General features: G+C 45.6%; 1 protein-coding gene across 3 annotated transcripts; it reads left to right on the top strand.

Annotated features, from left to right (window-relative positions):
• Positions 1–12,808: 12,808 nt before the first annotated feature.
• On the top strand, positions 12,809–20,402 carry ZBTB18 (zinc finger and BTB domain containing 18). 3 transcript variants are annotated; one of them, XM_051614739.1, is made up of 3 exons: positions 12,809–13,055; positions 14,480–14,563; positions 16,702–20,402. In XM_051614739.1, the coding sequence occupies exons 2-3, from the start codon at positions 14,551–14,553 to the stop codon at positions 18,282–18,284; spliced, it is 1,596 nt and encodes a 531-aa protein (XP_051470699.1). In that variant the 5' UTR covers positions 12,809–13,055; positions 14,480–14,550; the 3' UTR covers positions 18,285–20,402. The 3 variants fall into 3 exon arrangements, with proteins under 3 accessions (XP_051470699.1, XP_051470700.1, XP_051470701.1); XM_051614740.1 differs by lacking the exon at positions 12,809–13,055 and adding an exon at positions 13,494–13,952; XM_051614741.1 differs by lacking the exon at positions 12,809–13,055 and having other exon boundaries at positions 13,959–15,808.
• The last annotated feature ends 2,516 nt before the right edge of the window (positions 20,403–22,918 follow it).

Raw genomic sequence — 22,918 nt, 5'->3', positions numbered from 1 at the left:
CTGAGAGGCAGCAGCAGCGTCATACATGAGCAGCCTGCACTCCCATAGCACTTTGCTTTCTTTGGAAGCTTCTTTCTTCCTTGGCACTTTTTCAGCCCTCATCAATCACTAATGCTTCTGCACACTGTCTCCAGATTTTATGAAGGCAGGTCCACAATCACACCATGGTGCCCCCAGAAGAAGCTACATGTACAAGCAAGCTCACGCAGCACGAGCCAGCACGTGCCTCAACATTCTCTCCTTGCAGGACCAGAGAGTGGTCAGATGGACTCGAGAAAGCAAGCACAGAAGGAAGACAAAGAGCAACACTCTACCCCCAACCTGACTGTTCACTCTCCGTTCATACAGACTCAGAAGGTGACTCTAGCTTCTTCTATAGCATCCATGCTGATGGAAAGAAAAATTTGAACTCTTCTAAACATGAAGTCCCAATTAAAAGAGTCTGTACTGGAACTCATGCATCTGAATCCTATACAAAGCTAAGACCCACCATTCAGGTTTTCTTTCTGCTCTTCAATACATCCCAGAACAACCAGGTACAAATCAGTCACAGGGTCACACTTCACTGTATGTCTCAGAGGTTGCTTGCCAGAGTCCACACAAAAGGCAAGAAGGGCTCTTGGCTGCAGCAAGGACAGCAAACCCATCACCATTTAGGAGGCTTTAGCACAAAACAGAGGCACTGTGCTAAACTGGGTTATCAGGAAGGTTAGGATAGAGGAATCTGTGAGGACCATTTTCTGCTTTGTTCTGGTGAGCCTTGTCTCACTTACCAAGGTCAGTGTGACTGGGGTGAAAGCAGATAGGGGCTGCAAGGGTGTGTGCTTCTGGTTTCCTTGAGCACCTTGCACCAAAGCAGAGAGCTCAGAAGACGCTATTGAAGTTTCTCACAGGCATTGAGGACTAAGTTTAGATGCATAAAACGATTTCCTTCCCTTTACTGGTCGATTTCTTCTAACCTTAGCTTTATCTCTGACTCTCATTCTCCTCTTCTTTCTCCTCAGCTCTTCTTTCCATGTCCCTCCCTTACCTTTTTTCTTCTCCTGATGTGGGTGGGTGTGTTGTTTTGGGGGTTTTCTTTCTTTGTTACAGGGAAAAAAGGAGACTTCAAAGTTAGGAAGATAGGATGCTGAGTTCTTAAAGCAGCCTGACACCTATTTACTGCTTGAAAAAAACCTCCGTTTCATGGTCCATCTCTGCTTTTTTAATCTGAAGAGCTGAGATGATATAGGCCAATTGCAAAGACAGTTGGCTGTATTAGTTAATGTTTGTGCAACACTTAACACTGCTAACCATTGCATCCGATCTTCACCACCAGAAACACACAGAGCTGCTGCCACTGCCACCCAGACAGTCTCTGAGTGTGATGATTAATGAGCTCACAGCCCTATTTTGCTGTTGAAGTTAATGCTGCTTCCTGAGGGCAACACGCCTGATGAGAGAATTTGCAGCAGTCCATACGCTATATTGATTCAAAATGCCACTGTATGTTTTAATTAGCTTTTAACCATTAAAAAGTGGAGCTGGAAATTAAAATGGCATATATGCTTATGCAGCAAATGTCTGTACCAAAAAGGTGAGCATTAGGCCAAGTTATCAACCTGTTTGCTGAACTGCCACTGGCAGTTTAAAACCCATCTTTGTGGCAGTTAATAAATTTTCATGGCTTTTCTTTTTGTTAGCTTTATGCCAAATATCCACTTACATTTATTTTTAAGCCTTGAGGAATGTATTTTTTCATCCACACTATATTTTGAGAGTTATAACATGCTAGAAAAGTTTAATCTTGCAGTATTGTGGTTTAGGAACTAATGTGAGGGAGTGGGCTCCATTGAAGCCAGGGAGAAAGTGGTATGCTGGCATGAAAGGCTGCGCCATGACTCCTCCTTTGCTCCACAAAACAGTTTCTATAAGGTCATTGATAAGCTGCTCACTATTTCTTAACCTGTATTGTCCTTATCCTTCAGCATCTGGATAGCAAGGGGATGGTTGAAGCAATCTCCTCATTAGTAGCGGTCATTTTTGAATATTCATGGAGGACTCGGTGGGTATTTTATCCTTCAAAGAGGATGAAAAGAGAAACATGGGTCAGTTATCAGACTTAATTTTTCAGACAAATACACGAACAAACAATTAAACTTTTTAAAACCACCTGGAAGACAACAAAGGGGATGAGCATCAGTCCACATGGATCTCTCACAAAATGAAGCAGGTTAAACAAATCCAATTTCACCCTGAGGCAGATTAGAAGGCCTTGGGTGAAGGGGAGGTAATTGACACCACGTCTTGCCTTCAGCCAAGCCGTTTACCTTGCCCTGCCTTACGCTTTTGTGATTAAACCTGGGAACATGGTTAAGTTAAACTAATCAGTGGTGGCAGGACTGGCTGAAAAACTAAATGCAAGGGATCATTACCAAAAATTTACTTCCAAACTAAAGGGCTGCATTGAGTCCAGTTCTCTAGGTAGCTGTCCTAGTTCTGGTACAACTCAATTTTTTCATTAACAATATAGATAAACAGTACAACTCTTAAATTTGCAGATGTCACCAGCTGGAGGAAAGATTAGAATTCAAAATGGTTCTGGAGGACTGGAAATGGCCTGAAATAGCTGGGGGCATGACAGATAGGATGAAAGCAATATTTTTGCTTCCATAGGAATACTGAATTGTGGAAGTGCAGGATCCACAGCCAGGGCATGGCTAAGAAAGATATGGACCAACTAGAAGATGAAAATAGTGCAACAAAACATGAGAAACATGATCTAAAAGGAACATGTAGGGCTGTTTAGTCTAAAGAAGGCAAGGCTGCATGAGGTATGATGGCTAACCTCCAGTAAACAAGCCATGAGGGTACAGAAGAAATAAACACTTCTAGAGTGATTCTGCGTGGCCACTCTGGACAGGACAAGAACAAGTTTCTTAAAACAATACTTGCAAGAAGACACCAGGAAAAACTTATCTTTGGAAAGGGTAGTGGAGCAGTGGGAAGGATTGCCTGGGTGTACAGTGGGGTCTCCTTCACTGGAGATTTCCGAGAACAGGATGGACCAGCATTTCTCAGAAACAGACCAGATACAGATGATCCTGACAGCGATCCAGGCAAGGAGTGAATTAAATTATCTCTTGAAATTAATTTGGTCCTTTAATTTTATTATTAATTAATAATTATTAATTAATTATTAACAATAATTATTATTATTATTATTGCTTTTTTAAATTTTATTTCTATGGTACTCGTGGAAGTACGGAGCTACTTTATGCCTCAGCTCTATACCAGTGAGACAGAACTGTCAGGGGTCAAGCTAAACAAATCAATGACAATTACATGCATTGAGCATGGCTGTCTCAAATTGGTTAATCAGCTCATACAATTTATCATCTGTGCCTGCTTTATCACCAAAAGCAGGTATTTGCCAATCATAGTGTGGAGAAAATCAGATATTGTTGTAATGACTGAATGCTCTTAAACACATTTAAAGCTTTATAGACTAGTTACACATAATGTATATTTAAAATTCTTGAAACCAGCAAAAGATCAGATGGAGAAAGGAGAGAAAGATGGTAGAACAGTGACACTGTGCAAGTTAGTTTATATAAGGAATCTTATCAAATCCACTGACTACTTGTTCACATCTGTCCAAATATAACTTATGCCATATGTCCTACTATATAAGTCAGCTTGGAGGCAGGACACTTCCCTAAGCAGCAACTCACTTCCTGAGTCTGCTCTATCTTCCAGAGCATAGAGAGGAGAAAAATGATACATCACAGAAGAATTTGAGAAACAAACAAAATAACCTTCTAAAAACCTCTGGGGAATAAAAAATCCTTTCTCTACCCTAACAGTATGGTTAGCTGAATATTTTGTCTTCCCAAGTATTAGTAAAAGTAATCACAAGCTGCCTTTGAGGAAAACAGATGCCTCAGTTTTACTTCACCTTTTCAGTTTGTCAACATGGTAAATACTCTCTTGCCAGTCACCTCAGTGACCATCTTCCCATCAGGGAAACACAGCCTACAGTTGCAACCTCTCAGGTCAGATTCCTGGATATGGCCAGGCAACCTCTCTGCCATTTCTGGGTCTCCAAGGGCTTTGGTGCTACCCTGAGCAGCAGGCAGGGGAGGGGAGACCCAGCCCTGCCCAGACACCATGCTTCCCAGCAAAATGCTTCCTGATGGGAGCTTTCAGCTTGTAGTGTCAGATAAAAATATCAGCATCAAAATCCCGTTTCAGATATCAAAAGCCTCCTTATGGCTCTAAGAGTTTAATTTTCATTTAAACATCAATAAATAGAGGCATAAGGGTTTAAGATGAATTATGTAAGCCCTTTAGCCATAGCCATTACATTCTGCCACAAAAATGAGCTGCTGTTCTCACTTTGTTTTATGGGCTCGCTGTAGCCTGTTGTTATTGTAGCTGCCAAATAAAAACCAGCAAACCATGCAAATGAAAATAAAATCTTTTATGTTTTCATTGTCTTAGGATAAACTGGCACATGCATTTTTAGAGGAGGGTTTTTTTTGCAGTCTGCAGTGTTATGCACCTGTCCTGGAAGCCCTTAAGGGTGGACAGCAGCAGTGGCTTCTTGGTGGAGACCCCTCAATCAGCTGCTCTCCCGTCTCCAACTGCAGCGCTGTCACAAGCCGACTGACAAGGAAGCACACAATAGCTTCCTGAAAGTATGAAGAAAGGGTGAATTACAGATCCCTTCAGAAACCTGGAAAGTCTCCTAGCTTTAAAAAGAATAAATTTGCCACCTCTAACTTCTCCCAAGCCTCCTCATTCCCTAGTGGGGGCACTTTACCCAGAGTTTGCTCCAAGCTATGTGTTTCCTGAGGGTCTGTCACCCAGCAAACGTGCCAAGAGAGAAAGCCACACGAAGGAATTGTGACAAGGAACAGCAGCTGAAGCTGAGTGGTAAAAGCTTATGACTCCACACAGAAATACCTGGGACAAACTGTGCACCAGTAAGTGGAGAGAGAGAAAAAGAACTAAGAGGGAAATATGTCAGGGATAGGGTCTTATTCATGCAATGTAAAAAATGGGACTGTAAGTGTGAGTTAATGTGCTTTCAAGCTAATTACAGCAGAACACAACAACTATATTAATGGCAGAATATTGAGAATACAGCATGTGGACTCACATGTAACACTTAGCCTGAAAAGTTTCCACCCAGAATTGAGATATGAAGACTCTTCTTCACCTCTGCAATCCCGTGTGTCTTTGTCTGTCTCGGTTTATTTTCATAGGCACATTCACTGGTGGCAACATTTTATATTTTGTGCTTCCTAGTGGGAGCTGTGTTGGATGCCGACACCTACTCTTGTGCAGAGATTTTTGTATTACTGCTTTTTTTCTCTTCCACCCGCTTTACACAAGATGGTAACATATGGCCTTGGGTGATTAAATGATTTAGTGAATGAACTAAGCAGAAAGAGCAGGCTGATTGGAAGAAGACAGCTTCTGTTAAGGCATAAATGTCTTTGTAATCTGTAATGATAGGAGAGAAATAACAGAAAAAGCATAAGAAAATTTAATTGGGTTTTGGTTAAATATTGAATTTTTTGAGTCTGCTTTAAATATAGTGGAAAAATAGTATAGCAGCTATCATTAATTTTGTTTCTGGAGCATGCCGTCGTAGAAGGGGCATCCCCTAAATGTACATGGATGCATACACCCATACACAGTATATAAAGAGAGAAAAAAAAAAGAGAAAAAAAAAAAAAAAGTGAAGGGTTTTGTAAAACTAAGTTGGCCTTTCATTTATGAACTCCTGAAATAAAAATAATCCTATAGAACTCAGTGTTGGTCACCACACTAGTTGAAAAGGTTCAAGCTTGCTCAGAATTTCTCTGACTACAATACCCAGCCACACCTCTGTGACCTCAGCAGGAACCACAGAAGGTTTTGTGGATGGGAGATACCTACATATCTTCTGAGTGGTCCCACCCAGTACACCTCTGACACTACAGGGGCCAGGGACACAAATTCACAATCACTCCCACTCTCTTCCTTTTGGGGCACCACAGTTTCTGTCTCTCATCTTTTTGAACTCTAGGTTTTGAATTTTATATATATATATAGGTTTTGGGAAATACTTGTGTGTTTTTGCAAGCATGTGGTGGCACAGGGCGTAGATCTGTCCTGAACTAAGCACCTGTTGCCCAGGGTTGTGGGAGGCTGCACTCCAGCAGCCAGGTGTTCCTAGGCTAGGCATTTGAAGCCAATTCCTTTGTATCCAAAACAGGGAGCCTGTTGAGAGAAAACATTTCTATTCTGGTTCCAGTGATGGTGTGCATATCATTAATACTCAACAAACAAATCCAACTGAATTCCAGTTCATGTCTCCACCCACGAGGCCAGTTCCATTCTTTATGATCAAATCTTTACACAGAGCCTTGAAATTGTTTGGGAACATAACAAAGAAGTCATTGATCTCAGTAATTTTCCCAGTGCGAAGCAGAAGCTGTAGCTTAAATCTAGACAAATCTACACTCCAGAAAAGGGCAGCTGGACCTTAAGAAAAGCTATCAGTGGAGCCTGTCCTCAGCTTGCAGAATGAATGCTAGGAGCCACCTTGGTGATAAACTTCACTGCATGCTGCTCCTTCTCCTTTACGTGATAGTATTTGAGAGGAAAGAGACTTTTTTGGCCCATGTACTAAGAAAAGCTCTTAGCTGAGCACATCGTGGTGGCTTACCCAGCATAGCCAGGGCTCATAAGAATCACTGATCCAGTCAGTCTCTGGCACAATAAGATGCACATTTAGCCAATTCATGCAAAGGCTGTATTATATTTTCTTGGCACTTCCCCAGCACTGGTTCCCCAGAGACTAAGGTTAGTTCCATGGTGGCATCAGCTGAACCTCAAGCATGATGGCAGCTCCAGAAACTATTTAACTTTTAATTTTTCTGAAAACCAGACTGCCATTAATTACATTTCACTACAGTTTAAAATATAAGGAAAAAAAATAAACTAAAAGAAGTTAAGAGTGCCATGATTACAACTCCTAATTTTCCCTTCTCTGGGATTCGTAACCCTGGAGGTATTTGCTGCTCTACCTCCAGCCCTACTGGTCAAAGCATTCTGGGAGAGTGTTAATTTACCAAGGAGGTACCTACTTTCTATCTTCCTCTCTATGAAAACAGTAGTACTATGTATGGGTGATGGCATCTGGTCCAAAATAACCTGTTGAGCATAAACCTGGGATGTTTGGCTGCAGATGAGTTTTCCTTGTTGATTTCTTCTTTTTCATAGACAGCAAAATACACAGTGCACATAGTAATCAGCACAGCACTGTTTTACAATTTGAAGAAAATGTAGAAAAATATGCTAAAGCAGGTATGAAAAGAAGTATGAAGGGCCAAATTTGCAGCTGGTTCCATGGTATAGCTGTGTTGTGTTACCATCTAAATCTGTGGCTCTGGACCGGATATCACACAGGCACCTTTGACCTTTGTCAGCTCAGGCTCTTCTGCTGACCTGTCCTCAAGAAGGGTTTCCAGGACCTTATAGCTCTATGCAAGCTCCAGAAACAAATGTGACAAACACATTTTGAGGCTTGCAGGCAAAGCTGGCATCTGCAAAGCAGTTCACGATGTATTAATCCATCTTGAGCAGCAAGAAACAAAACTGGGAGATTCACCACACAAACCATTTTAGAAAAGACACCAGGAAACCCGGATGCTCCCAGAGCAGAGGCAAGCAGCGAGGCTCCACCAGAGCTGCAGGCTCTTCTGTAGCACCACATTGCAACGTCAGCATTGGTTACCAGCCAAAGGCCTTCAGGCTTGCTTGTTGCCTGGAGGATATAAATGAAAGTCAGCAGGTGCAAAGGTGCAAGAAGTGCAAAATCGCATCATGTCTTTTCAAACTGTGTTTGTGCATTAAATGAGACTCATTTCTTTCCCTGCTAAATCGAGACCATTTTTATTTTCCTTGGCTTATGAATGTTCTTAGTTCAATTTTAATGTGTGTTCTCTATGGTACCTTGGGATGCCTGAGGTGATTTATAAATATGTGTAGAGACCAGGTGTATTGCCAGATGTTTATGTCCCTTTACAACATGGCTTCACCATCCCTTCCAAAGGAATGCCCATTTTATATTACTTTTTCTAATAGAGGATCAACTGGACTACAGGGTATTTGTGAGTTTTCCCTGTGCAATATTTTTTTCTCAAGTTACTTTTCTATCATCTTGTTTCTATATTTAAAATAATGCTAAGCCTTTAAACCTCTCCAAGTACTCTTTAAATAAAATAGAGTTCCTTTCACATAAAAAAAAAATCACAGACAAATGTCAACAGTTCCAGTTTTAAATCAATGAAGTTTGACTCCCTGCCAAAAAGACATTTAATCTAAAGTGTCACCTACACTTTTTTTCTGTTTCACTCCATCTCCTATTTAGAAATAGTAAAAAATTGGTTTATCATAATAGTTCTATAAACTGCAATTGTAAATCATTCTTTTACTTATCACTGTAGTAAGAAATAACCTGTATTTATTAAGACAAAGTGTTTTGCCCGAGGTCATATAGTCAAGTGATAGAAGGGAAAAAGAAAATACTTAATATAATTAGGAGTCAGCACTGTAAATACAAGGTGAGAGGCAGCAAGATTTTTCTCAATAAGTCTTAAAACATAAGGAGGTAAGATCATGTGTATGAGGAGGAAAGAATAAGTGAACAGAGTGTATAAACAGTAATGCTTCATGACATTTTAGTTTTAGATTATTTTTAAATTCCAGGTCCTGTCAGAGTCTATAAGGACCTGAGAAAGCCCCTTTCTTAAATGTCCTCTTCACCAAATAAATTATTTGAATTTTTTTCACATTAAGCAGCCTCATATTTCTCAGAGTTTTGTACCATGAGAATGGCTAAACTGCTTCCCTCAGTAAAACTGCACTTGTAAAAGTAAGTATTGATAAACTGAGGTCTTTCTTACTGATCCCAAGCAGTTGGTGAGATGGCTGATACTAGGAAGCATGAGGCAGGATGCAGCTTACAGATCTAGGGCAACATAGTTAATGTAATCATTCACTGACGGTTCAAAGATATATATAACTGCATAAGTTATCTGTATGTTTTAGATATATATAAAAAACAACACTTTAGCACTATTTTCAACAGTATTTCTTATTAAAATACTTGCAACATTTACCTTTGCAACTGAAAGAAAAAGCAGTTTAGTAGTTATAGGGAAGATGTTCAAGGAATGACAGGCAGCAGGGAATAGAGAACTGATTTTTGACAGAGGAAGTGATTATTAGCTCTAAGGAGACAATCAGGAAACATGAAGAGTCAGCATCTTAGCTGCTGTGTCTTGAAGACAAGGACAAAGCCCCATAAAATTCCAGGTATAATGGAACGTGGAACATGAGACCAATGGCAAAAAAACCCCAAAACAAAAACAACGAACCTTAAAGATGGAATTTTATCAGTATCTAACAAGGACAGAAACACTATGATGTTAATAATTAAAAAAATCCCACAGTGGGTCTGCATGAGCAATCAGTTCACCAAAGAACAGAGAGAAAAATGTTTTCTTTTGTACGTATGTATATTTTATGATATTTTACATATATGAATGCAATGCTTGAAACAGATGGACACCTAGATGCTAGCTGCTGCGTGATATACATAGCAGTGCTGTCAAATAAATTAGGCAGAGCTGGAATTCAGTATTTCTTTGTAACGGTTTCATATTACTGAAGGAGACTAAGTACGTGCCTTCAGCTTTTCTATCTACTCAGCCAATTTTGGCTATTAATACATAACTGAGTTATTTTTCTTTAAACTCCAAGTCTCTGTTGGTGAGCCTTGTCTTCTTCAAAATACTTCCCTGTGTAACCTGAAACGGAAGGGGACGCAGAGAAACACCCAACTCCTTGGACTGGCGTTTTCCTAAGGAAGACCTTAGCTCACTGTCCTATCCTAACCCACCATTAAGCTGTGGTATTCTCCAGGGTCGCCGACCTCAGTCTGCCTGTGAACCACCACGAGGTCTGGAGAGCTCCCTTTCCCCTCAGGCACTGTCCTTCCCACTGTTGCCCAGGAGTCGGCAGGCCTGGGCACACATATCTCAAACAACGCCAACCTGCTGGCGCTGCTCTTCCTTATCTGCCCTGCCACCACAAAAAGCACAAGAGAAACAAAACCCTAGAGGTGGAAACTCTAGCCCAGGGCAGGGCAACTCATTAGAAGAGAGAGGACCTAAAGCATGCTCCTGTCGCTCTCATTACTAATTCACTACTGGCCTGTGCCCACTGAGGAGAGAGACTAGGATACAAACTACAGAACTACAAAGGTTAATATTTATTCATGCACATCAGGTGCCCCAGCAAAACTGGGCACACCCCAGTGATTGGGGTTTTTTTAGGGGTTTTCTACAAGAGTATGAGATGAATCACCTAATTACCTCCCAATGCCTATTTCTAATTACCCAATCAGAAATGTGGTACAGCAAAGCAACTATATTTATGTCTTGCAGCAGCAGCAGCATCCATCAGCATCCTTGTGATTTATCTCTTAATCCAGATGTTTTTGTCATCAACTTCTGCAAAGTAACCAGACACCAGCAACTTGGGTTTCTCTTAGATACGAAGCTTCCTTTCTCAGTCGATCACTTGTTCTTCTTCGTAGGGGCAGGTGATGGGACTTGGGTACTGATATAGTACCATAGCATGTTCTTGGCACCCAGTGACATTGTGGTCTCAATAATTTACAGCACACTGTCCAATTTGAACAACCTGATGGTAACAGTGAGTGATGCCCAGACAGTGGGGCTGCCTGCTGCCCGGGATGCACAGGCAGCCCACACTGGGCTGCTGGAGACTGTGGGCAAACTCCTTGTGAAGCAAGAGAGGACGGGGCTGGGCAGTTCTGCAAGGGTGGGCAGCCACCAAGGCCTCCCCAGGCTGGGCCTGCTCACACACAGCCCCAGTGTGTACGGCCTCGCCCGGCACAGGTGGCCCCGCCACCTGCCTGGCCAGACAAGAGTGCACAGTGGGAGTGCCCCAGCTGATGGGGGCTGGCAGGGCAGGGCAGGCAGGGCAGGGCAGGCAGGGAGGGCAGGGCAGGCAGGGGAGGGCAGGGCAGGGCAGGGCAGGCAGGGCAGGGCAGGGCAGGGCAGGGCAGGGAGGGCAGGGAGGGCAGGGAGGGGAGGGAGGGGAGGGAGGGGAGGGAGGGGAGGGAGAGGAGAGGAGGGCAGGGCGGGGCGGGGCGGGCAGGGCAGGCAAGACAGGGCAGGGCAGGGCAGGGTGGGCAGGACAGGTAGGGCAGGGCAGGTAGGGCAGGGCAGGCAGGGCAGGGAGGGGAGGGCAGGGCAGGCAGGGCAGGGAGGGCAGGGAGGGCAGGGCAGGGCAGGGCAGGCAGGGCAGGCAGGGCAGGCAGGGCGGGCAGGGCGGGCAGGGAGGGCAGGGCGGGCAGGGCAGGGCAGGGAGGGGAGGGCAGGGCAGGGCAGGCAGGGAGGGCAGGGCAGGCAGGGCAGGGCAGGGAGGGGAGGGCAGGGCAGGGCAGGCAGGGCAGGCAGGGCAGGGCGGGCAGGGCAGGGCAGGCAGGGCAGGGAGTGCAGGGAGGGCAGGGCAGGGCAGGCAGGGCAGGGAGGGGAGGGCAGGGCAGGGCAGGCAGGGCAGGCAGGGAGGGCAGGGCGGGCAGGGCAGGCAGGGCAGGCAGGGAGGGCAGGGAGGGCAGGGCAGGGAGGGCAGGGCAGGGCAGGGCAGGCAGGGCAGGGAGGGGAGGGAGGGGAGGGAGGGCAGGGCGGGGCGGGGCGGGCAGGGCAGGCATGGCAGGGCAGGGGAGGGAGGGCAGGGCAGGGCGGGGCGGGGCGGGCAGGGCAGGCAAGGCAGGGCAGGGAAGGGCAGGGTGGGCAGGACAGGTAGGGCAGGGCAGGTAGGGCAGGGCAGGGTGGGGCAGGCAGGGCATGGCGGGCAGGACAGGTAGGGCAGGGCAGGTAGGGCAGGGCAGGTAGGGCAGGGCAGGGCAGGGCAGGCAGCGCAGGCAGGTAGGGCAGGGCAGGGCAGGGCAGGCAGCGCAGGCAGGTAGGGCAGGGCAGGGCAGGGCAGGGCAGGCAGGGCAGGCAGGGCAGGGAGGGCAGGGAGGGCAGGGCAGAGGAGGGAGGGCAGGGCAGGGCAGGGCGGGGCGGGCAGGGCGGGGCAGACAGGGCAGGCAGGGCGGGCAGGGCAGGGCGGGGCGGGCAGGGCAGGGCGGGCAGGGCAGGAAGGGAGGGCAGGGAGGGCAGGACAGGCAGGGCAGGGCGGGCAGGGCCACCCCCCGCACCCCCCGCACGTGCCGTCCCGCCATGCCCCGCGCCACCCCCGGCCCCGCCGAGAGGCGCGAGGCCGCAGCCCGCTCGAGCCACCAGGACCAAAGCTCCGCCCCCTCAGGCCCCGCCCCCTGCGCCCTCGCCCCACCCGCTGCCCCGCCCCCTCCCCGGGAGGCCCCGCCCCCTTCCGCCTGGGCTCGCGGCCGGGCCACGCCCCCCGCCCGGCCGCGCGCTGCGATTGGCGGCGCCGCCGCCTTCCCGGGCCGCCCTGCGCCACTCGGCGCGCGCCGCGGCCCGTCCGTCAGGGCGGGGAGAGGGCGCCGGTTGGCGGCGGCGGCGGCGCGGGCGGGCCGGGCTGTCAGTCAGGGAGCGGAGTCCGAAGTGGGGAGCGGGGAGGGGGGGAACATCTGTCTGCCGCAGCCCGGGCCCGGCTGTGCCGCCGCCGCCGCCGCCGCCGTGCGTGCGCCCGTGCTGCGTGCGCCCGGCGCCCCCGCCCGGCCTGCCCCCCCCCTCCCGGCCCCCGCCCCTCCCCCGCGCCCGGCCGCCCGGCCCCGGGCTCCGCGCCGTCTCCGGCCGTCGGTGCCATGGGGAGCCGCTGAGCGCGGGGCCCGCTTCGCTCCGCCGGCTGCCCCGCTCGCTCCTCAGCTGCCGGCAGGGGGGAGGCCGGGGGGGCGGCGGCCAGCGGGCGCGGGGGGCGGGCGGGGGGCGAGGCGCGATCCAGGAGCGGCAAGTGAGCGAAGAGGAGCCGGCGGGCGGCGGCGGAGGGAGCGCGGGGACTTCGGGCCGCCGCGGAGTGTGAGTCCCCGCTGCCCCCCTCCCCACACGCCCGCCGGGCCGGCGCTGGGGCCGGGGCGGCCCCGCGGGGCGGGCCGAGTTGGCGGCGGGTCGGGCGGGGGGGGTGGGCGCAGCCGGGCGGAGGGGGGGGGGCGGGGGCAGCCCTCCCCGGGCGGCGGGACCGCCTGCCCCGGCGCCGCTCCCGGTTACTTTTCTTTTGTTGCCGCCGTGACCCGGGGGCGGCTTTTCCTGCGCGCCGGGCAGCTGCTTCCTTCCCCGCGGGGCGGCCCCGGGCGGGGGTGGGGGCGGCGCTGCCCGGCGGGAGCAGGCCCCCGCGCCGCGGGGGGCAGCCGCGGCCCCGGCCCGGGGTGTCGAGGGGGCGGCCCCGGTGAAAAGTTGCCGCCGCCCGGCGGGGCTTGGGGGGGGGCTGGGCCCGCCGGGAACTTGCTGAGCGTCGCCGCTGCCAGCCCGCCCCAGCGCTCGGCCCGGCCCGGCCTGGGGGCTGGCGGGCTGCGGGCTCGTTCCCCGCCCGGCCGCGGGCAGGTGGAGCGCCCCGCTTGGTAGAGGCGAGCGGGCCGTGAGTGTCAGCGGGGGGGGCCGGCGGGGCTGATCCCGGCGGCGGTGCGAGGGGCAGGGCGCCCGGCCGCGCTGACTCCCGCTCCCCTCCCGGGCGGGGGGGACGGGGCTGCGGGAGCCGGCGGCGTTGGGCCGGCGTCCCGGCGCTACGGCAGCCGTGTCCGTGACAGCCCGAGCCCCCGCCGGGGAGAAGCGATTTAGGAGTAGAGCGGAAAGCTTGAGGTAGCGCCCAGGCCGGGTTCGGTGCCGGGCTGAGGTGCAGGGGCTGGAGTTGGCGTGCTCGGTGTGACTCTTGCTGTTCCGAGGCTGAAACTGAAAGCACCGGCGGCGAAGTGGGGGGCTGTGAGTTGAGTAAATGGGTTCGACTAATTCCTTATTTTAATTGAACCTCTGGGCTGAAAAAAACCGTGTCGGTGTGGATTTCTCGGGTAACCCCGCGGCTGGGGTGTGCTGTCAGTATCTAAAGCGGTCCTCCAACTTGAGGCAGAAGTGTTGCTGTGCTGCACATACAGTAGAGCCCCATATGTTTAGGATTTTCTTTCTTTTCTTTTTTTTTTTTTTTCCCTCCCTGTTAGAAAGTTTGAAAAAAAGAGACTTTGAAGTATTTTGTTTATACTAACAGAAGAGAAAAGTTCTCCTAAGAAAAAGCTGGTGGCAGGAGTGTAGAGGAGTAGCATATGGCATTAAAAGGAGCACAGCTGGAGGTAGCATTTCCATCTGAACATGATGTCAGAGCAGCTGACAGCCTGCCATCCCTCAGCCTTTTATTCTAACACACAGACAGGGAGTTAGTGTGTGCAGATCTGTGTGTGGAGAAGGTATCTCATTCCTCTCTAACATCATCTCCACTTTGCATCTGTCTCTCCTAGTCTGCTTTTTTTCCACCGATCTAACAGACCTGGAGCCAGCAAGACTCAGAGGAAAGGACTTAATCAGGTTTATGTGTACTAAAGGTAGGAGTAGCAATAGATTAGATACAGCATATTTCTGTTTTGGTGTGTTGTTTATTGAATTTCAGAAAAAAAATCACATTACTTTTCTAACCAAGTTTAGAGGTAATATACGGAATTGAGTATTAAATAGATAAGTGGACTTAGTCAAGAGGCTTGGGCTACAGTTGGAGAGTATCAGTTATTGGGCACATTGTTAACATTAACTTTAATGCATATTGTGAGAATGTCTTGGTTTGGAAGAAGGAGAGAGCAAGTTCATTCTTCATTTCTGAGACTAAAACAGCAATAGATTTAGTAGAAATCCTGAAGAAAATTGTGCTTTATGTTCTTGTATTGCATCTTTTAAATTACTTTACAGGGGTTTTAGTGAAATACACAGAAGTGTAATTTTTTTCTTTTTTTTTTTTTTTTTTTTGTAAAGAAGGACTGTTCTGGCTAAAATGTGTTTGTGGGGAAGTCTTTCATTAAACTTCACGGTTAAATATCCAGCAGCTCAGAACCGTAGCAGCATACAGCTGTAGTGCTTCTGAAAGATAGAAATCAGTTATGTGTTTAAAAACTTTTGAACCCGGGAGAATGGCTTGACTGGTTTCCTCTTTTCATGCTCGCATGTAGCATTTGAAATCTTTTATTTCAGCATAACAATAATTATTTGAAGGAGTTTTTGTATTTGCGACTAATTTAGAACTTGTAGATTTGAGCTGCCTGAATTGGCCAGACAGCTGTAATCGCACTCCTCTATTCTTAATCTCTTTATCTGGGCAGCAGCTGCCATATGGCCACAGTCAGCTGGATCAGATGTTTATAAGCTTCCTTCTTCGTCCCTCTCTGTCCTTTCAGCCTCCTAATTTGATCACAGCTACCTTGTGAGCTGCCCTCCAATCTTTATTTTTAGCCCTCTTAAGGATTAGGATTGATGTTGGCTGTGGGGCACTTAAAGTGATTGTATTGTAAATCTTCATGCTTTAGTCTTGCAATGGTATTTTACAGAATATAGTAGGGGTTGTGTTGTAAGTTTTAGTACATCTTGGTTTGCGAGGGATGAGGATTTTTCAATAATATCTGCCAGCCTCGAGAGTAACGATCTGCTTGGATGGTTTGGGAGAGCATTGCTATCAATCACAGAAGAATAGATTAAGACAGATTTTTAAGAGATTTTACTTTCCATTTGTGTTTTGACTTCTCTAGTTCTTTTTAAGTTTATTTTTTGTTTATCATCAAGGAAGGTGAATAAAAAATACTTGGGTAAGAACAGTACTTGGGATTCTGATTTTAAATATGCGCACACGCTCACATTGAATGACTTTTTTTTTTTTTTTTTTTTTTTTTTTTTAAGTTGGGTACTGCAAACTATGCCTGGTGTGGGAGGGGAGGGAAATTTCTGTCCTGCATAGGGGAAGTGGTGCTTATTGGTCTTTTGGTTGTTAGTTTTCTTTTGTAAATTCTGCATGTTAGCAAAAACTGCTCATGTCTTATTGTACAGTGTGGAGAAGGTTTAAAACCTGGAACTGTACTTACTATGAGAAGAAAAAACACGCAAATTCCAAAAACTTTGACTTTGCTGTCAATATAATTTTACACTCATAAATAAATTTTATACTTTATTAATGTTAGACCTACAGATTTGGGCAGATTAGCATTTCTTCATGTGCGAACATCTCCTCTTGCTACAACTTGGCTTTAGAAAGAAGGTTGATGATCTGATTTCGCCCCATCCTGTAACCTCTGAAACTTAGTGTTAAAAAATAATTATTTCCTTTTTTAAAATTTTTTGTTTTTTCTTTTGGGTCTGCCCTCCTCGGAAGACAATCTGGAGGAAGTTCCCTGAAAAAAAAAAAAAAAAAACACCACCAACCACTGTTGAACAGATTTTATGAACAGCAGTGATACTTAAAGAAATTACAGATGTACCTATGCGCTTATTTGAAAGGCTTATTTACCACTGAGGGGAAATTGTAACTTCAGTGGTTGATTGGGAAAAGATTTGCCATTGTACATGTGTGTTGAATAATCTTTGCATGGTGTCAGTACCAGAATCCTGGCAGTATAAATACAAGGTTTTTAGAGTGGAATAATTGGATTCAGAAATTCTGTGATTCCGACCTACATTTAATGTTTTAAAATCTCATTGCTTGTAGGTTATGAAGACAGTATGGAGTTTCCTGACCACAGTAGACATTTGCTACAGTGTCTGAGTGAGCAGAGACATCAGGGTTTTCTTTGTGATTGCACTGTTCTGGTAGGAGATGCCCAGTTCCGAGCGCACAGAGCTGTACTGGCTTCATGCAGCATGTATTTCCACCTCTTTTACAAGGACCAGCTGGACAAAAGGGACATTGTTCATCTGAACAGCGACATTGTTACAGCCCCAGCTTTCGCTCTCCTGCTTGAATTCATGTACGAAGGAAAGCTCCAGTTCAAAGACTTGCCCATTGAAGACGTGCTAGCAGCTGCCAGTTATCTCCACATGTATGACATTGTCAAAGTCTGCAAAAAGAAGCTGAAAGAGAAAGCAACCACAGAGGCAGACAGTACAAAAAAGGAGGAAGACGCCTCAAGTTGTTCAGACAAAGTGGAGAGCCTCTCCGACGGCAGCAGCCACATGCCAGGAGACTTGCCCAGCGATGAAGACGATGGAGAAGATGAAAAATTGAACATCCTGCCTAGCAAAAGGGACTTGGCGGCCGAGCCTGGGAACATGTGGATGAGATTGCCCTCAGACTCAGCAGGCATTCCCCAGACTGGCGGAGAGGCAGAGACGCACGCAGCAGCAGCTGGAAAAACAGTAGCCAGCCCCTGCAGCTCAACAGAGTCTTTGTCCCAGAGGTCTGTCACCTCTGTGAGGGATTCAGCAGATGTTGACTGCGTGCTGGACCTGTCTGTCAAGTCCAGCCTTTCAGGAGTTGAAAATTTGAACAGTTCTTATTTCTCTTCGCAGGACATGCTTAGAAGCAGCTTGGTTCAGGTGAAGGTGGAGAAAGAGGCTTCCTGTGATGAGAGTGATGTTGGCACTAATGACTATGATATGGAACATAGCACTGTGAAAGAAAGTGTGAGCACTAATAACAGGGTACAGTACGAGCCAGCCCACCTGGCTCCAATGAGGGAAGATTCAGTCTTGAGGGAGCTAGATAGAGAGGACAAGGCAAGCGATGATGAGATGATAACTCCAGAGAACGAGAGAGTCCAGGTGGAAGGAAACATGGACAGCAGCTTGCTCCCTTACGTGTCAAACATACTTAGCCCCGCTGGCCAAATTTTCATGTGTCCTCTCTGCAACAAGGTCTTTCCTAGCCCCCACATCCTGCAGATCCATTTAAGCACGCACTTTCGAGAGCAGGACGGGATCCGCAGCAAGCCTGCTACCGATGTCAATGTCCCGACCTGCTCGTTGTGTGGTAAGACTTTTTCTTGCATGTACACCTTGAAACGTCATGAAAGGACTCATTCAGGTGAAAAGCCCTACACTTGCACCCAGTGTGGGAAGAGCTTCCAGTACTCCCACAACCTGAGCCGCCACGCAGTGGTTCACACGCGGGAGAAGCCTCATGCTTGTAAGTGGTGTGAACGCAGATTCACACAGTCCGGAGACCTTTACAGACACATTCGGAAGTTTCACTGTGAGTTGGTGAACTCATTGTCTGTCAAAAGCGAAGCACTGAGCTTACCTACTGTCAGAGACTGGACCTTAGAAGATAGCTCACAAGAACTTTGGAAATAAAATTTTTATATATATAAATAATATATATATAAATCTATATAGTTGTGGTACAGTCTAAAAGCAATCTTGTTTCCTTGAACTGAAAGTTTGGCTATTAGCTTGTTTTTGCACTTTAAGGCAGCATGAATATTTCACTAATTTAGCACTCCAATGAAAATGAACTGTAGAGGTAATCCGACAAAGTAACAAATTATGGAACATATTTTTCCCCTTTTTCGGAATAGAAACCAGCGGATACTTTACTTCTAAGGAATCTCCAATTCAAAAAATTTGGACATGGCTTTATTCTCCCCAAAACGCTGTGTTCTTTTAAGCTCTCGATATTTTTCCTCTTAAAATCTGAATGTAGAATTCCTCACCCAATTTTGTCAGTTCCTTTACATTTCTCTAATTGCATGAGTCCTTACTAGCTGTTGGAAACCTGAATGCTTTTAGACCCAAATGGAAAATTTCTGAAATGCTGGATTATCTATTTTTAAACAAGCGGTTGACTTAAAACTTATTATGGCAACTTCTGGATTTCTGACAGTTCCCACTGGAAAAAAAACAAAACACAAAAAAAAAACAACACAAAAAAATAAAACAAAAAACCCTGAGAGTACACTGGGATCACTGGGACTCTGTCTTACGTGAAGGTTTGCTTGGGATGAAAAAGGATATTGCAGCTTCAGCAGTGATGAACTGTGTGTTTAAAAAATGTGAATTACTGTTATTGTATACTGTAATTGATTACATGGGCCGGGGGGAGGTATCAAAGAACTTGGCAGGTTGTGTTGATGCTCTTAGTTGAGTCTTGAAAAGTAAATATTAACGCTACAGAAATGCATGAGTTTCAGTATATTTTTGTCTTTGTTTGCATTGTATAACTTTAACGAGTGAGTTGAAAATTATTTAATTTCCTTAGGAAAAAAACCCGACACGGTTAAAAATGCCGGTGTTATGAAGAAGAGAAATGCACTGTTTTTATTTTATCTAATTTAAATTTACTTTCCCACTGTCTTTAAGTTGAGAAGAACTTAAGCTATGAGTCGCCGATTTAGCTACGTTAACAAGGAAAAGAGAAAAAAAAAAAAAACAACAAAAAAACAAACCTGAATGTTTACAACCAGGCTTCGAGATTTGCATGTGCGGTGTGCATCTACTAACCCCAGACCCCTTCTAATTGCACAGACCCCACGCCAGCTCCAACTGAGGTGCGTCCATTTCCCCAGATGAGCATTTGTAGGATTTCTGCTGCACCACTCCACCACAATAGGTCGTTCTTTTTTTTTTTTTTTTTTTTTGCCCCCCGTTGAAAAGAGGCTGTGGACTGAAGAAAAAAAAAAAAAGCCAAAAAAAAAAAAAAAAAAAAAAAAGCCCGAGGCTGAAAGGCCTGGGAAGGCCTGAGTGACAGGGGGGCCGGGGGAGGGCAGGGGAAGGACTATGTGTATCCAAGCAGCAGAGACTGCAGCCTGACGTGTGGTTTTAATGACCAACACGCAGGTCAAAAGCATTTTGCACAGTGTTTGTTTTCCTGTCTTGCACTTACAAATAAGGTCTATGGGAGTAGCATGGAAAACGTTTGCTGTTTTTTCCTTTTTTTTCTTTTTTTTTTTTTTCTCTGCTTTTGTTTAAAATTTGATCGCCTTAACTACTGTAAACATAGCCTATTTTTGTGCTTAAGATACTGAATGGAAAACTCCATTGTGTATTGCTGGACTGTTTTGGAAATATTTGGTCAAATGTGTGTTAATTTGGCTGTAATGGCATTTAAAACAAAAAAAAAAAAGCTGTGAAAATGGCCTTGGAGCGTTATCTTTAGTTACTTGAATAGTTTCTAGGTTTTAAAACTACATTCTTTTCTTAAGTTAGAGAAGACAATCAGTGTCTGAGGAAAATGGACTTTCTCTTGGATTTTTTTGTGGTCCTTGTGAGTGATTGCTTTTTTCCTTTCCTTAGTTTCACATTCTTCTTTTGTTCTAAAACTTAGACTGACATCTAGCTTTGACAATCATAGTATGTTTTATTTTCCTGAGGGGGGAATAACTTATAATGCTGTTTAGTTTTGTACTATTGGTGTGTTGGTGAATTTTTAAACTGTGTGCTAACTGCAATAAATTATATGAACTGAGAAATCAATTCCCTTGTCTTTTTTCCCTCTTTTAAATTATAGTTACGGAGTATTTTTTATAATGTGTAACTTTATTACTTTTGTACAGACTTCTATTGCTAACTGTGTATGGAATATGTTTTCAGTATGCTTTTGAGCACTTTGTTGCTAACGTACATATTTACATCTCACTTAACATTTAAAAAAATTAAATGCTTGTGTTTTGAAAGCATTTCTGTGTGTGTAGCTCTTGATCATTCTGTAGAGGGATTTTTTTATTATTTTTTTTTCTTTCACAAAGTATTTTGCAAAAGCAATCTATTAACTTCCAGAAATTTTACTACCATGCAAATGTCTCTGCAGACACACAATTCCTTTTCTGGGCTTAATTTCACCCCGAGGAGCTCTCTTGGGCTCACTCTTTTCTATTCAGTCTTTGTAAGAACATTAGAGCAGAAGGCAGCAACTTAATCTGAAGCACTGGCCGGGTCCTGACTGGCAGTCAAAATGTCCAAAATACCAGCAATACATCAAAACTGTCAGGACTTTAAAGGAAAAATGAAATAATCTTAAATCTCTTTGGGCAATGAATTACACCTTTCTTAAAAAAAAAATAATTCTATGAAGTTTAGTGAAGCCTCTGAAAAAGACACAGTTTACATGTTTGTTGCAGGATATACCCAGAATTCTTGTCCGAGGCCGCTCCATCCTAGGAATGAGCACTTCAGAGCCCAGTGGGAATATGAAAGTAGAACCAAATTAGAAGTTTGGAACAGAGACAGCAGGACCAATTTGAAGGGGAAAAACAGCTTAATTCAAACATCTCATTACATTTGTCATCTGTGTAGGTGCGACTTCAGTTGTGCCTTGACCAAGGGAATCTCAGTGCCATTCAGCATATCTTCCTACATCTACAGTAATTTGTACTTGGCCAAAACGACAATTTTCACTGTTTTTATAACAGTTTTTTATAACAATTTGCTGTGTTTGGGGTTTGGTTTTTTTGAGTTATTGCAGAGACTCTGAAAACATTTCCTTTTGTCAATGTCGGCATCTTTGGCTACATATATTTCTCTTTTCCTAGCAGCAGACCTCTTCTGTAGGCTTTCGTATGGTAGGATATGATGTATAATTAAGATGGTTTAAAGTATCATCAAGACTGAAAAACGGCTAGTGCCGCAGCTCTGCGGTCCATGCAGCTGATGAGCTTTGGCTGTGGCTCGAGGCAGATTCAGCGTTTGTTTTACAGCATTAAGATTTTCAGGGACTGTAGATTCCCAAGTAAAAGTAGACTTGGAAGGAGCCCTTCTTCAGAAGGGTAACAGCATCACTTAGCCATTAACAACAAAATAATTAAAAATATCCATTATACTTTCTGGCTTTATCTAGATGGGATGTACATGTCCAGCACATGCTTGTGGCTGTCAAAGTGTTTCTTCAATGAAAAGATGAAACATACTCTGTGTTGCTTCTCTCCATAAGGTTTAATGCAGTGACAGATCTAACTAGCTGTAACTTTTTATTTATTTTTTTAATACAGTCTGTAGATAACGACATGTGAGGGAACATTTCATTTGCCTTGAGGATATGTGGTAACAACATCCTGACCCTTTATGCTGCCATGATGGTCGGAGGCAAATGGTGGGAATGGAAACTGCTCTAAACTTCATAGGTTCTGAAGACTTTCTCTGACCAGTGTTATTCATCACTTGTTAACTGTGAGTGCTTCTTGCCCAAGACTCACAGGGAACATGCTAAAAAGATAAAATTTGACTTTTTTTTAGCCACTGCCTGTGATAGATTAATATTCTTTAACTATTAATTATTTCTCTAAATTAAAGCTTAGGAGTTTGGTTTAACAGAAACTTCTGAATTGTGTAGCTTTCTACAGATCATCTACTTACTGAGACCTTTGCATGCTTTAGGTGCAATTTGAAGAACTTCTTTCACAGGAGTTTAAAATGAAACTTCCTGGTCAAGGAAGGAAAGGGATCCTCATTGCTGTGTTAGGGGAAAAGCAAATAGCAGACAATCCCAGGTGAAACAAACATATTCCTTCAAAACTTATATCCCCTTGCTGGAAGCCTAAAAAAAAAAATAATAATTTGCAAAGGGCTAGATTCCTATTTCCCCCTTGTGCCAGCTCACCCCAGCTGCTGTGCTGGCTGCCTCACCTGCTCGGGGAGGACACCACCAACTCCCCCCTTCCTGCTGCAGTGTGTCCTCTGCTTAACTTCTACAGCTCAAGTGGTTTGTCAGCAGTGGACTGACTTTCCCCCTCGCACCCTAATTCCTTCTAAAAGAAATAAACATTCAAACTTTTTAACAGACTCCTAATAGATAACTTTTTCATAGATTTTTCCAGCCTACTTTCAGAAACAAAACCCTGTGTCCCCCTTTTTAATGATCAGTGATGCTGCAGCAAGTTGTAGCTGAGAAGAACTTGGAAGGGAAGAAAAAATTTATCTGCTGCCTCCCCTTACTTTGAAGCAATGCAAATTCATTCAGAATGAAGGTGAAATACATTTTAACTCTGCAAAAATAC

Source organism: Apus apus, chromosome 3 (genome assembly GCF_020740795.1).
Source record: "Apus apus isolate bApuApu2 chromosome 3, bApuApu2.pri.cur, whole genome shotgun sequence".
NCBI classification, from domain to species: Eukaryota; Metazoa; Chordata; class Aves; order Apodiformes; family Apodidae; genus Apus; species Apus apus.
This window is presented reverse-complemented; position numbering and strand designations above follow the sequence as displayed.